The 14770-nt window shown below is 47.1% G+C and overlaps 1 protein-coding gene across 3 annotated transcripts; it reads left to right on the forward strand.

The window, feature by feature from the left end:
• The first annotated feature begins 3639 nt into the window (after positions 1–3639).
• LOC122823224 (rho GTPase-activating protein SYDE1) lies at positions 3640–14243 on the forward strand. Of its 3 annotated transcripts, none has more exons than XM_044102629.1 (14): positions 3640–4248; positions 8684–8928; positions 9078–9510; positions 9582–9917; positions 10287–10482; positions 10615–10778; positions 10934–11035; positions 11115–11203; positions 11482–11619; positions 11702–11828; positions 12262–12428; positions 12811–13057; positions 13137–13412; positions 13492–14243. In XM_044102629.1, the coding sequence occupies exons 1-14, from the start codon at positions 4164–4166 to the stop codon at positions 13680–13682; spliced, it is 2796 nt and encodes a 931-aa protein (XP_043958564.1). In that variant the 5' UTR covers positions 3640–4163; the 3' UTR covers positions 13683–14243. The 3 variants fall into 3 exon arrangements, with proteins under 3 accessions (XP_043958564.1, XP_043958566.1, XP_043958565.1); XM_044102631.1 differs by lacking the exon at positions 3640–4248 and adding an exon at positions 4943–5302; XM_044102630.1 differs by lacking the exon at positions 3640–4248 and adding an exon at positions 5341–6458.
• Positions 14244–14770: the final 527 nt, after the last annotated feature.

Consider the following 14770-nt stretch of genomic DNA (forward strand, 5'->3'; position numbering starts at 1 on the left):
AGACCCTCATTATTAAATCAAATAAATAAGGTTAGTATGACATCACAAACTTGTTATTCTTAAAATCTGGAATTCTGAAATGTGAAGATCTGGTGGAATTTAAAATTGCTCAAATTATGTTTAAGGCATCTAATAAACTGCTGCCTGATCTTTCATATTCATGAAAGAAAAGGAGGATGAAACTGAAACTCAAACTGAAGGATTCGTAATTTACCCATAACTTTTGTATTTGGAATAAGTTAAATGAGCAGTTAAAACAAAGTCATAATTTATTACAATTTAAAGGGAAACATAAGGAGGTCATTTTCACAAGATATAGAAATATGGGTGTGAGTTAGAACTAATGTGTATAAATTGAGGCTAAAGCATAAGAGTGTGTGGGTGTGTATCATTAGACGTGTAAACTAGGAGTTGGAACACTTTATTTTTTAGGTCGACTTCAACATGATAAAAGTCGAGCCAGTCGCTGTGATGTCATAATGACGTAAGCAAAAAAACGCTTCACAGCAACTAAGAGGCTTTATCAGCTAAATTCACCACAAATATTAATAAAACCCCAGCATTTACTAAGTCTATTATGCAGAATTAAAAGAGCAAGAAACAGATTGGACTTTGTTTCCAGATGTTGTTAGGCAGTATTTTACAAGAGCGTAAAGCTGCCAGGTTAGAATCTTCGACAGCAGAGAGACGCCCATCAGCTGGAGGGATAAAAAGCTCGACATCGTGACGCGTTGTCCCACATTACTCCCCTAGTCTTTAGTAAGATGTTTTTCAGCACTAGTTGCTTTAATTTGACAGCAATCCGACAGGAAGGAGGCAGAGAGGGGAGAGAAGCCTGGGCCCAGCGAGCCGAGGACGGGAGTCGGACTCCAGATACCCGCTCCAGTCTCTCTATGCGGCGCGCCGCGTTAACCACTGCACCACCGCGCCACAAAATGCCCCTATTCCCTTATTGGAAATTTCAGTTTTTCTTTGGGAAATTATTTAAATTTTTTTGCATTTGAGCTGTCTGACAAACTCACCTTGTTCACTTTCTTGGAAATCACTTTTGTTAGGCGATTTTGTTACTGATGGACTGGCCCCTTAAAAGTCATTGCAGAGTAAAGAATCGACAAGACGACTAGCAACCGCTTGGATAAACCCAGATAAAACGGCAAATTAACTAACCAACATTATGGATGATTCTAAAGTTTCTGTAAGATACTCAGTGGATTTTAAAGCTTTTGTAATTAATTCCCCAAACCTCTGAACAATATGTTAAATATGGCAAAATCAGAGAGTTATACAGAATATGAAGGATTTATTATTCAGAATATGTCTAGCTTTATCCAGGATTGATTTGCTTCTACTTAGTTTATTCTGTAAATGTTTAATTTGAGGTTTCCAACTGATTTAGTTAATTACTCTGAGAAACTTATCAACATAAACCCTTTCTAGAGTTACACCCTCTGTCTGAACTCGAATTTGAGCTTTTTTGTAACAGTTCCCAAAAACCGTGATTTTACTCTCGTCCAAATTTAGTGATTTATTGTCAAATAAATTATTCTTTAATTTACTGATTTCTGAGGCGACCATGGAAAGAAGTTGTAAGTTTTCACCAGAGACCAGAATATTTGTGTTGTCAGCAAAAAACACAAATTTGAATACATTAGACACTTTGCTTATGTTGTTTATATACAAATTAAATGAAACTGGTCCCAGTTCTGACCCTTGAGGAATCCCACATACAATCTCCAGACAATCAGATTCAATATCTCCCATCATTGACATAAATCCATTTAACAAATAAAATAAAGACATGAATGAAACTTTAAAAATTTGGACCAAGAGTGTTTTTCAAGCCAGATGTTGAGAACTCATGACCATATATGGTAACAGGAAGCTGAGGCCTGTTAGGTTATTGATGTCAGGTTAATAAATGTGATAAGGTTAGGGGAATATGGAAATAACAATAATAATAATAATAATAATGTTGCAACAATAACGTCAGAGCCTCAAGGCGGCAGGCTGGTCCTGCCGCTGTGCTGCCCCCTGTTGGTGACCTGAGGCCAGTTTCCTCTCATACTGTTGAAATGGAGTCAGAATCTCCTAATGATGAATTTTAAAGCTGCATATGAAGAGCTTTGAGTGGCCTAATCCAAGTCCAGGGTGATAGAGTTGCTGACCTTCAGCAGGTCAGTATTGCTGAATGCCAACCCGTGTTGTCTGAGTCAGTCAAAGGGTCAAAGGTCATTGGTGTTCATGGAGAACATGTGGAGCAGGACCCAGAACCGGTTCTGGTTCTGACCCTGTTGGCAGGAAGCGGTCAACACATCTGCATGGAGTAGATCTATGCCTCCACTGGCAGCCCCACCCAAACTGGGCCTGATGATGTCACTGATGATGATGATGATGATGATGATGACAACGACCTTTGGTTTCAGAAGCGGGTGTGTTTGGAGGCGGAGCTTCAGATAGAGTATCCAATGGAAATGTCCCATGATGTGCCTGTGACCAATCAGCAGCAGGAGCAGCAGGTGCGTGCCAATTGCCATGATGACAGCCAGTGGATTGGTTACCATGGAAACTGAGGCAGAAAACTTAATAAGAGGCTTTGCTGAACAATGGATTGTCGTGTGGGGGCGTTGTTGCCACAGAAACCTGTTAACATTTTCTGGTCTGCAGGTCGGATCGACCCGAACCGGACCTCAGCGCCGCTGCCCCCGCTGTCTGGGAGGAGAACCGGTAAGAACCCAAGGCTGGTTCTGGTCAGGGAGGGTCTAACCTTTGATGTCTGTGATGTCATCAATCAATCAATCAGATGTGAGCTAACAGGTGATGTTAAACATGATGATTCCAGGGTCACATCAGCCACATGCTGGGTCAGTGAGAGGAAGAGGAGGAGGAGGAGCTCAGAAACCGTCCAATGACGTGTCTGTCCATCCAGTGGAAGAACCAATCAGGTGCCTTTCTGTCGGTTTCCCAGGAAGTTTTATCTGGAAACTCGACGTTCCCTCAGAGACTCAGTGAGCAATCACCCAGCGTTGCCATGGAGACGGGTCAGTCAGCTCCATGTGACGGTGTGTTCAGGGACTCTGATCCAATGTGTCTCTGAACACACCTGATTTCTGATTGGCTGACTCAGACTTGGTGATGCGTTTGTTGCCAGCAGGGCTTTTCCCGACTGCAGACGCTTTCTTCTTCTGTGGTGTGGAACCGCTCCAGGCGTTAAAGACTTTAATCCATGTCTTCCGGTTCATGTTTACTAGTATCATGAGAGGCTTTTACATTTTTAATTAGACCTGACTGAATGTAAGATAGTGTCCAGCTGACATCATTTCCTGCTCCAGGCTGACCAATCAGAGAGCAGTTTTTGTACTGTAGACGGTTTTTAAAATAAAACGTCTGTGAACGGCTCTGGTGTCTGATTGTCCCTCGGTCAGGTGACTACAGATGAGCATCGTGTCATCCAGAAGGTCTGCACGCCATCCAGTGATGTCATCAGCGCCTCATTCTGAGGCTCCACCCACTCAGGTCATTGACATGGCGCCTATTCACAGAAAGCCAGAAAACCGCCGGCGGCCATCTTGCTAATGGGCTGAGATAGGAGGAAGGGAAACTAGGTAATAGCACCACTTCCCCCCCTTCGCATACACACACACACACAAAACCCCCATCACAAGATCCTGACCTGAAGGGCAGAGCTACTGGACCTCAAACTTCTGGGGAATTTCCTGCTGATGTCCCTGAATGCTAGTTAAAGGGTTTCTATGGAAACAGTCGAGCTTCGAGTCGTGTGCTAGCAGCAGCACTCCAGATGGTTCAAACTCCAGATCCCATGATGCCTCAGGGCCGCTCCTCCCCCAGCGCAGGGTGGAGAGTGGGAGGAGGAGCGGAGAGGGAGTTTGGGAAAGAATGCCTGGAATTCATTTCCTGTCGAACAACTTTCACAGCGAGGAGGAGACGAAGAAGAGACGAAGAGTCATGTCCAAGTTTGAGACGTTGCTCCAGAGTGTGAAGGAGACGAGGGACTGACTCCTTCTCCTCCTGCTGGGATTCTGCCTCCAGGAGGAGGAGCACTGACTCCTGGTTCGCCTGAAGGAATCCATGATTCCTGCTGCAGGAGGAACCGGACCGATTCCTGCGGGGAAACTGTGCTCTGCTCCGGCTGCAGGAGGTGCAGGATGGCCGAGCCGCTGCTGAGGAGAACCTTCTCCAGGCTGAGGGGCAAAGAGAGGAGGCGCAGGAAGTCGGAGCCCAAACTGAGCGGTGAGCACTTTACCAACTGCCAGTGAATGCATCACGATGGTCCTCAGGGTCAGTAGAACCTGCTGGAACCAGTAAACCCAGAACTGGACCCGGGTCCATGCGGCCATCGTCTTCACTTCTGCTCTGTCTTCTCAAACTTGCAGAGTCGTTGTGTTGGCCCTTCTCTGCCAAGGTCAGGGGGCCATCAGGTGGTCAGGGGCCCAGCAGGGGGAGCCATTGCTTGGAGTCCTCTGGGCTGGTTGAACTAAATGAATCCAGGCCATTTACTGTTTGATACCTGGGATCAGATGAGGATGAGAACCTGCTGGAAGCTGGAGCAGATGGTTCTGACTAGGGTTGTTGTACACAAATATTTTAGTAATCTATTGATTATTCTTACAATTAATCAAGTAATCAGATAAAAATTTGATAAAATAAAATATTAGTGGGGTGTGCTGTAGTGGCGCAGGGGGTTAGCAGCCCCACATCTGGAGGCCTCAGTCCTCGACTTGGATGTCGCAGGTTCGACTCCCGGTCCAGACGACCCTTGCTGCATGTCTTCCCCTCTCCTCACCCTCCTTCCTGTCTGCCTACTGTTGCAAAAATACCAAAAACTCCTCGGAGAAAAAAAAAAAAAATATTAGTAAATCTAACATAACACCAGAGTTACTATCAGATATCAATATCAGTCTAATTTTTCATTTTGAGCTTCCCTATCAGTTACTTTCTGTAGTTTAGAAAACTAACCTGTAACAATAATAGTTCACTTTCAAAGTTAACTTGAAGAAAAGTTAAACAAAAATCTGAAATTATATTCAGTGTAATAATAAAGAGTCTCACAGATACGCTTATAAAAAATGTCTATGATCCGGCTTTTAGTTTCTGTCTTCATCTCCAGTCAGTTTAATAGATGAACTTTGACCTTGCCTAGACATCTAGCTTTGTGTTCATGTTAGCCACAAGGCAGCGAAGGCGACCTGCTGCTGCTGTGCAGAGCTACGCAGGTTTGTGTTAGAATCGTGGCAGCAAACCAGCAAAACTTTGCACATTTTTCCTCCCAAGCCAATCGAGTGAGGTGAGTAAAGCTGTTGGTGACTGACTGCTAAATGTTGATTAAATGATCACTAGCTAATGTTAGCTACATGGTAACTAGTAAAGTCCACATATCACGTTGAACTTAACGAGAACAGGCTACAAATTTTATCTGTGTTCAGAAGTGGGTAACATTGATTACATTTACTTTAGTAACGTTTTTGGAAAAAGGTACTTAGAAGAATAATTTGAATGCATTTTGTTCTCTTACTTGATTAGATGGATTTTGCATAAAGAAAACATCGGAAACATTAGATTTCTGCAACATTTGAGCATAATTACTCAGTAATTTATACATGTCTGTTTATATGCTTATTGTTTATTTTGCATTAATAAACATTGTTATTTTATTTGAAATGTTACATAAAGGTTTGTTTGCGTATTTATATGAAAGTAAAAGCTCATTTTACTTTAATATGATTTGGCCCCAGAATAAGCGAAGGCCCCCCTGATGAACTGTGGTGGAGTCGGGGGGCTCCAGGCATCGCGCCAGTTAGGATGTTTATTGGTCCCCAAAAAACGATAAAAGCCCAGACATCGTCAGTAAAATCCTCCCAGACAGAACTTCAAAATTGAACCTTATGCTGCCAACACTTAGCTTTCATCAACAACTCAGGTGGAAGAAGGAGTGCTGCGCAACGCAAATAAGAACCCGACCGGAACCCGGTGTGCTAAAAAATAAAACAGAATTTAAGGAAGCTGAGCTGCCGCGAAACTTCGAGGAATTTTAATAACCGAGGTACTAAAATCATCATTACAGCCCTGGTTCTGATAGGTTCTGGACCATCTGGAAGGATTTCTCTGAGCCCCAGACTTGGAAGTAAATCCAGAACCAGGCCTGAGCCTGTGATTGGGTCGCTTAGCACACCGCCTGCATACATATCAGCTTCCTGTCATTAGCCCTGCTGAACTTCCTGTTTATGTGTCCAGATGGACCGTCTCACTGCACTGGCTCTGTTCATACTGGACCGGGATTGCTGGTGTAGATCTGGGCCTATTGGTTCTGAAGGAGACAAACTGGACCCTTTGGCAAGGACCGATCTCTTCTGACACCAGAACCCAATGAGAGTTACCTCAGAACCTGGCAGGACCGCCGGTCCAACCCAAGGTTTCTTCCTGTGTCGCTGGCTGCAGCCTGGGTGTGTGTTTGTGTGTGTGCGTGTGTGTGCGCGTGTCTCTCTGTCCTATTTATTAACCTTCTGAAGACCGATGGGCCTTATGGGGCCCACAGCCCGTTCCTGATACAGTGGACCCCTTGAGGTCCGGTTAAGGCGAGTTCGGTTTATAAGGTTTGGGTCACTAACCTTCACTGAAATGAATGGAAGTTCATATAAAGTCTGAATGTGGGTAGAAATACACACAAGTCTGCATCTGCGTGTGTGTGATGAATAGTGAATACTCAGCAGTGTGTGTTGAACACAGAAGCTCCTTTCACATCTGTGCAGCTGTTTATTCAACCTCTGCCCCTCCCCCTCCTGTTTCTAGACTCATTCAGATGACAGGAAGTAAAGCCAGCCTCTGGAGAGGGTCACTTCCTGTTGGTCCTGCTTGTAGCCTCAGGAAGCAGTTGGGCAGAACCCTCAGAACCATTAGGAGGCATTTTACCTTAGGACATCTGAAGAGTTCCTGATAAATAAAAACTTCAGTTGGGTCACTTGGTTCTGGGTCAGTTCCTTGTCACTGGGCCGGTCACAATAACAAATGTGCTGGATGATAAATTGTCCCAGAAATGATTGCAGCAGCCCTGCATCCTGCAGCTTTTCTCTGTGCAAAGGGAACATGCGCATCAAGGGGATCTCTGACCCACTGGGCCAGAACCGCAGGACCGGAACCGGGTTCTGGTGTTAGTCTGATGGTCCTTGTTTGGCGTTAAACATGAGGCAGAGTTAAGTTTGTGTGGCACTCTTCTCTGTCTCTAAACATGTTTTCGTTCTGGAGTGACCTGAGCCTCAGGTTAACAGATCGACCAATCAGAGAAGAGGATAAAGGTGTTTCTGTTTCACACAGAAACATCCCAACCAGATAAACGCAGAGCAGAAGCAGCAGCCTCAGGTTGCATTCAGCAGAACAACACGGCTTTTTCACGCAGCTCGGTCAGATGCTGACACTGCCTGTCACGAGACGCTGCTCTCTACTGAGCATGCTCAGAACACTAGCAACCATCTACCCCTTAACCAGCCTGAACTGGTGAAGGAACTAATGCATGGACTGGTTTTTCTGAATCATTCTGGGACCAAGTTAACCAAAGTGGTTCCACATAGGAAGGCTAAAAACCCAAACCATGCTCACATCCCATGATTGATCAGTGTTCATCATCATGCTGGTATTTCTCTGATGAATAAAGCTTAATGTGACATACCTTATAGAGGTGTAATGACTTTAACAGTTTAAATCTAAACGTTTCTCTTGGGGTGAATCAACTTTGTGAGAACAGAGTGAATAGTCGACAGTCTGGCTGCTGTGTCCTGAGGAGGTTTTTCATTTGAAACTTGCAGTACACAAACCCAAAGTTGCTCAATTCTGGTCTGCAGGTGTTTCATTTCCTGGCCAAATTCAATCTGCCATTGTTTTGGCAAACTTACACTCCGAAGCAGAACTAACTTTGGTGACCTCCGGTTGTTGTAACCGAGTGTGGATGTTGCTCTTACTGCTTCTCAGCAGGTGAACCTGGTCGAATCCTGGAGAGATTGGTTGTGACCTGGAGTCTAGAACCGTCGTAGCTTTAGCGTCAGTGAGCCGGCCTGAAGTCTTGACTGGCTGGTCTGTGCTGGAGGAGCGTTACCAGGTGGAAACCCTCGATCTCCTATTCTACAGAAAGAAAGCTTTTATCAAAGACTGCAGAACTGGATTTGGAAAAATAATTGGGATTCAGTTGAATGACATTATAGACCAATTCAAGTCCAGATCAGTATTCCAAACTATAAAAAGGTCTTGATGGATTCCACTGTAGAACGAACAGATTAGAGTCTGTTTCCCCACTGTCATTTTTTAAATAAACTCTAGCTTTATTGCCATGACTTGACATCTGCTTATGTTTTTTGTGTATTCCTTTGTTTTTATTTCTTGATGTATGTCTCCAATTTGTCTAATTGTTGCATAAAGGTGTTTGTGTGAATGTGTTGGCCTCCACCACTAGGAGCAAATGAATTGCCCTTCAGGGACTCAATAAAGTGAACAGGAAGGCAGCAGTACCATTTACCAGAGAAACGGGGAAGCCTTGCTAAGGCAAGAGCTGAAGCTAAGCGAGTTTTAGGGAAAGAAATGTGAGAGGCCAGCAGATTATCCAGAGCAGACGGCGTGTTCATGTGTTTGATGATGCAGAACTTGAAGCTCCATTTCTCAATCCTCTGTTTGTTTTCTTCAGAGCCTCCAGTCAGCTCTGCCGCCATTCAGACGTCTCCATCATCACCATCACTGAACATCATATCCAGCACTGTAACCGCCGCCCGCCCTGACTCCAGCTCTCCTCCTCGAAATCACATCACGGTTGCTAAGAAACAGCAATGGGCGCGGCAGGAAGCTTCTTGTCCAAGCTCCACCCATATGACCTCTGACCAGTGGTCATCATGGATATCCCACCATGAATCTGGGCTGACCTGGATAGACAAGGTATTCAGATGGGAGGTGGATCCTGTGATCCGTCATGGTTCTCTCTGTGTGTGGTTCCTCCAGTTTGACTCCGGCTTGATTTCAGTTTGGTGACAGATTCTGCTGCTTGTCTCTCTTGGAGGTTGTAACCCGTGTTGCCGTGTTTACAGGCGCATGCTGAAGCCGTGCCGCTTAGGGACGCAGATATCAGAACGCACCAGGAAGACTCCCAAGCTTCAGGGGGCGCCAGTGAGATTCCCACCCCAGGAGTCAGCGCCAAGCTGTCTGGCCAGCGGGCGTACCTGCAGAGCCTGGAGCGGAGCAGCCGAGCATGGGTTCTGTCTTCAGGAAAGTCCCAGGCTCCGGAAGATGGGTTCGGGCCTCTGGAGGAGAACAGCAGCAGCAGCAACATCTGGTACAACCCCATCCCAGAGGAGGAGGACGGAGGAGGCCCACCGGCTGAAGAGGACGTATGGAAGAGGAGGGATGAAGAGCAGGAGGTCGCTGATCTCAGAGGACACGGTGGTAGCTATGAGTGTCCACAGGAGGGCGCCAATCCCAGCGTCAGTCACCAGGTTCATGACATTACTGAAGAAATCTCAGGTAAGCTGCTTCTTTCCACCAGTTTCTGTGTGATTGCAGTGAGTTTATCATTGATTATCCGTCCATTACAGACTGCCCTGCCTCAGACTCAAGCCCCGCCTGTCTAAACAAAGGGGGCGGAGCTGGGAGTGTGATGGACAGGCTGAGGTCTCCTGGTACTGTTCGGAAACTCTCTTTAAAAATGAAGAAACTTCCAGAACTCCGGCGAAAACTCAGTCTACGTTCATCTTCCCGTACTAACCGCCAGACTGGCGGAGGAGGTGGGGACGATCCAACCAATAACAACGCAGCATCATCACCGGTGCTGGCCAATCAGAATGTCATCAGCAGGTACCATCTGGACAGCTCCGCCCCCTCAGCACGTCCTCGCCGTCGATCATCGAGACAACGCTCCGCCGGCAAAGGAGGTCCTTCCTTCCTTCCTTCCTTCCTTCCTTTATTCCCTCCACCCTTTTTCCTCCATTCCAGGCTTTTGGTTGCCTCAGATTGATTAAGTTAAACTATTGTAGTAACTAATAGTTCATTAGTTGAGCCATTAGTTACTAATACGACTTAGTTACTTCGTTACTATACTAATGGGTGAACTTTTCCTGGTGGAGGTTGTCTAGCTGCTGAATTCCTGAAGGCTTAGTTAAAACTTCCAGCCGGGTTGTTTTTTCTAACACCAAAGATGTGACTGATTTGTGACCAAACTGTAGAGTCTGGTACGCTGTTAGTTAGGATTTTGGTGAGCCTAACGAACCCAGTAGCCAACGAGCCCCATTTATTTCTATCAGGGTACCTCAGTGATGGAGACTCCCCTGAGCTGTTGCCCCGGCAACAGGCTGCCGACCTCACAGCATCCCAGGAATCTTGGTGTGACGTCAGTTCGTTTCAGCTGTACGTGGGCTCAGATCCGCCGCGATGCAGCCAGCGGGTGACGGGGTTACTGACAGTGCACCTGCTGGGCCTGGAGGAGATGAAGAGCAGCAGGTAAACTACAGCTGAGTGGTCAGAGTTGGTCCTGGACTTTGACTATAAAATGGAAAATGTGCTTCCAGTTTGCAGCATAATGTCTTTAAGCCTGTTTTAGTCTGAAGCATATTGTGCCTCTTTTGATCCTAGATCAGAGGACAGCAAAGAAATCTTCTTGGCCATCCAAGTCGATGGGGTGACAAGAGCCAGGACCGCCCTCTTGACCCTCAGAGGCCACACCCGGCCCCTGAACCACACCTTTCACCTCGACTTGGAGAGGGCCCGGCAGCTCCGCATCGTGGTGCTGACACCAGGTACCAGCTTAATTCTAGGGGGGTCCAGAACCCAACCCCAGCTACGTTTGGATAACCTGGACCTGGACCTGAACCACCCGGAACCGGACCTGAAACCGGACCACCCATTGTTAGGACTCCTAGCATAACAAGTGCTTTTTGTTTTGCTCTGTCAGTGGTGGGCGGAGCCAAACCAGACCAGAGTAATTCTGCCGGAGGTCCAAACAGGAACCGGGTGTGCTGCCTGGGTGGCGTCTCCATCCCGCCGCTCTTTAAAGGTCGATCACATTCCACCTGATATTTATTGATCCTGGAGAAGCGATGATGGTTGAAATCTGTCGCTTGCTTCTGTTTCAGGAAGTCGCAGTCAGCAGCTCTGCCTGAAGCTGGAGCCTAGAGGACTGCTGTACGTCAAACTGACTCTGCAGGAAAAATGGGACACCCAGGTAACCTGGAGAGCCTGGTAAACTCCATAAATACTGCTGTGGCAATGCGCTAGGAGTCACATTGAAGGTGCACTGGGTGCAGAAGTTGTAGTCGTTGCCGTGGTTGTCCTGGGTTCGATTCCTCATTTACTGCTTGTTTACTTCTTCTCTTCCCTCCTTATTTACTGTTAAATAAAAATCGCTAAAATAGAGGCTAAAATATCTTTACTAAAATAAAAGTCGCATACTGCTGTTAAAAAGCCTAGAGGTGCTGGGAATCTGAACATTTGTGTCGGCAGCACGGCAGGGATCCTTCAGCACCGGCTAATGTGTTTGGGGTTGAACTGCACCACCTGGTGGAGAAAGAGGGAAGCGCAGCTCCAGTTCCCCTGCTGATCCAGAAGACAGTGGCAGAAATAGAGAGACGAGGCCTGAAGGTGGGAACTAAGCCTTTCCTATTACGACCGCTCTGATCCCTTAGTACCGACCCAAGACTGAACCGGACCTGGGTTTGTTCAGGTGGTGGGTCTGTACCGGTTGTGTGGTTCCGCTGCCATCAAGAAGGAGCTGAGAGACGGGTTTGAGAAGAACAGTTCAGCCGTGTGTCTGTCCGAGGACCGGTACCCCGACGTCAACGTCATCACAGGTCAGTGACTAGAACCGGGTCAGAACCAGAACCTTGTGCAGGACCAAACCAAGCTCAGGTTCTCACCCAGTCGTGAGCTAGTTTTGCATGAGGACATGATTTAGAACCGGACCCACTGAGTGGTGCACTGTTTGGTTCTAAACCCAGAAGTATCAGTCATCAAGTGAAACTGAAGGGAGGGAACTAAACAGAACCAGAGACCTGGTTCCCAAACAAACTAGAACAAGATCTCTGTATTTGACCTGATCCCGAGGGTTTGGACCAGAATCAAAGACCTGGTGCTCAGTACTGACTGCCTTGTTTTCTGAATCCTGATTGGACTTTCTTTGTAACGGGCCTTGAGACGGTGTTAGGTGTAAACTGTTGTTATGTTGATAAACTGACCGGTTGGGCTGGATCAGAACCATCCGGAACCAACCTTCTTGTTCTCCAGGTGTTCTGAAGGACTACCTCCGTGAGCTGCCGTCGCCGCTCATCACCAGGACTCTGTACCAGGTGGTCCGGGAGGCCATGACCCTTCGACCACCACTGGAGACCCCCGACCCAGAAGTGGCCCAGTGCACCGTTAGACTCCTGTCCTGTCTGCCGGAACCAGAGAAGGTACCACAATCATGTCTGCGGTTCTACAGAACCAAAATCCATGGGTCTGTTGGTGATTGGGTTGAGCCCATAGGAACCCTTCTAAAGGGTCCAAACAGAACCCCAGAACCTTTACAGTCATTATTTATTCAGCAAAGATCCAGAATGAAAAACAGAATGAAAATGAAACACTAAAATACAAAACCAACAGAATGTAACAAGAGTACTTCCTTCCTGCAGTCGCCTTGGTTAAAGCCTTCATACATTTAGGGACCCATCGTCACTTTCACACCGTCATCCAGTTCATGAGTGCACTACATTCATGTCATCACAGCAGTGACATCACAGCCGCCCTCTCAGGGCTCCATTTATCTGTACCTTATGGGTCCCGCCCACCCCCCAGGCCACGCTCTCCATGTTGCTGGATCACCTCAGCCTGGTCGCATCCTTCAGCTCCTTCAACCGGATGACGCACCAGAATCTGGCGGTCTGCTTTGGCCCGGTTCTCCTCACCCCAACCCAGGAGGCCCGCCGGGCGGCTGGCAGAGGGAGTCGGGGCAAGACCCTCGGTCCAGGGGAGGAGATGGCCAATGCAGTGGACTTCAAGCGGCACATCGAGGCCTTGCACTACCTGCTGCAGCTCTGGCCAGGTGAGCTGCGCAACCCACTGCTGCTGCACTCGCAACATTCACCTTTCACAAGCTTCACATTCCCTATGTTCCTCCTTAGTGCCAATCAACCGAGTGCCTGTAGACGATCCCTCTCCTCCACGCTCTCCTTCCATTGCCCGGCACCTCCACGTCGAACCACGCCCGCAGCACTGCCCACTGTGGCTTCCCGGCGCTGATGGCGTGGTGTCCCGTCGGGGGCGCGGTGGACCAGCCCGGTTGGAGAGCCCGTCCCCCGTCAACCGGTATGCCGGGGATTGGACCGTCTGCGGGCCAGACCTGCCGGCAGAGGATGAAGCCGATTATGACGAGGTGGCGGGAAGTGAGAGCGAAGGAGGTAAAACTCCGACCGCAAAAGCGGCTCGGACTTCAGGTTTGGCTGAAGGCTTCGTGTCACTCTCTGTTCTGTGTTTCAGGCAGCAGAGAGGAAGAGGAGGAGGAAGAGCAGAAGGAGGCTTGGCCGCCCGGAGCCACAGGAGGCCACTTCGTAGACGACTACGTGGACTTTGATGCTCCGTTCAACTGTCGCCTCAGCCTGAAGGACTTTGACACCCTGATCCACGACCTGGACCGGGAGCTGGCCAAGCAGATCAACATCTGCCTGTAGGTGGGATGTGGGGGGGATTGGGGGGGGGGTGCTCATCACCTCGTCTGGACCAAAACCCAGATCTGCCCATCAGGGGTTGGTGAGTCCAGAACCAAATCTAGAAAATTACTTTTCTGAAAGTAAAGGAATTTTCAGTAGTTAAGTTTCTCTTTGCACGTTGGAAGTCAAAACGCTTCACTGCTGAGGATAGGCTGCCCCCCAGGGTCACTGCTCTGCTGCCCCCTGCTGCCCAGGGAGGGGAACTGCAGCCGCTGTTAGGGTCTGGAGATGCTGAAGGGTTTTTCCGTCTTGAGGACAGTGGGGTGGGGGGCAGATTTTGTCTGGACGGTTCAAGGGTTCAGCGTTTATCGGTACAGCTTTTGTCACTGTGAGAACGTTCTCGGTCCTACTTGATGTTCCTGGCAGTATTATTATTGTTTTGTTTTGCACGCGCCCAGTAAGCACTTGTAATTTTTTTTATCAGTATGTTTGTAAACAGATGATGTAACCAAAGATTTAAAGCACAGCTGCCTGTTTGTTCATTCCAAAAACAAATAAAAAACACTATTGATATTATTTTAATTTCTGACTAAATGTTTTATTTTAGATGGAAATGTGATGTTCATGACCTCATCCTGCAGCAACATGTTGCTATAAGTTCTTCTGCAACTTTCTGATCATAAACATCAGATCTGCAATTTATTTTTATTTTTTCAGTCTGGCTTTATAATCCAACTGAGATGTGAACACATTTCAAAACTATAAAACCAAAATTCAATTACAGTTTAAGTATGAACATTAATGTTACATGGTAAAAAAAAACAAAAAAACATTTTATTTCTAAAGTGTGTTTAAGAAACAATAATCACATCATGAGTTAACCTTCAGTAAGGATCTGAACAGAATCCAACCTCAAGCCGAGGCAACCACAGAATCCCAACCCTAATGATTATTAAGGTTGATCGCTCAACTATAATTAGTTGAGCGATTAGTTGAGGAATGAGGAGGAGTTGATAACCAACTCCTCCTCATCATCATCCTCGTCTTCCTCTTTAGAGGTCTGTAGACGTTCTGGGGGGAGTGAAGGGGGGTTGGTTTAATGACTGTCT

This window comes from Gambusia affinis, linkage group LG20 (assembly GCF_019740435.1).
Source record: "Gambusia affinis linkage group LG20, SWU_Gaff_1.0, whole genome shotgun sequence".
Taxonomy (NCBI): domain Eukaryota; kingdom Metazoa; phylum Chordata; class Actinopteri; order Cyprinodontiformes; family Poeciliidae; genus Gambusia; species Gambusia affinis.

Coding starts and splice junctions, on each gene's coding strand:
- LOC122823224 (XM_044102629.1), top strand. CDS start 4,164: ATGGCCGAGCCGCTGCTGAGGAGAACCTTCTCCAGGCTGAGGGGCAAA. Junction 9,918..10,286: donor ACGCTCCGCCGGCAAAGGAG/GTCCTTCCTTCC, acceptor TATTTCTATCAG/GGTACCTCAGTGATGGAGAC. Junction 11,620..11,701: donor TAGAGAGACGAGGCCTGAAG/GTGGGAACTAAG, acceptor GGGTTTGTTCAG/GTGGTGGGTCTGTACCGGTT.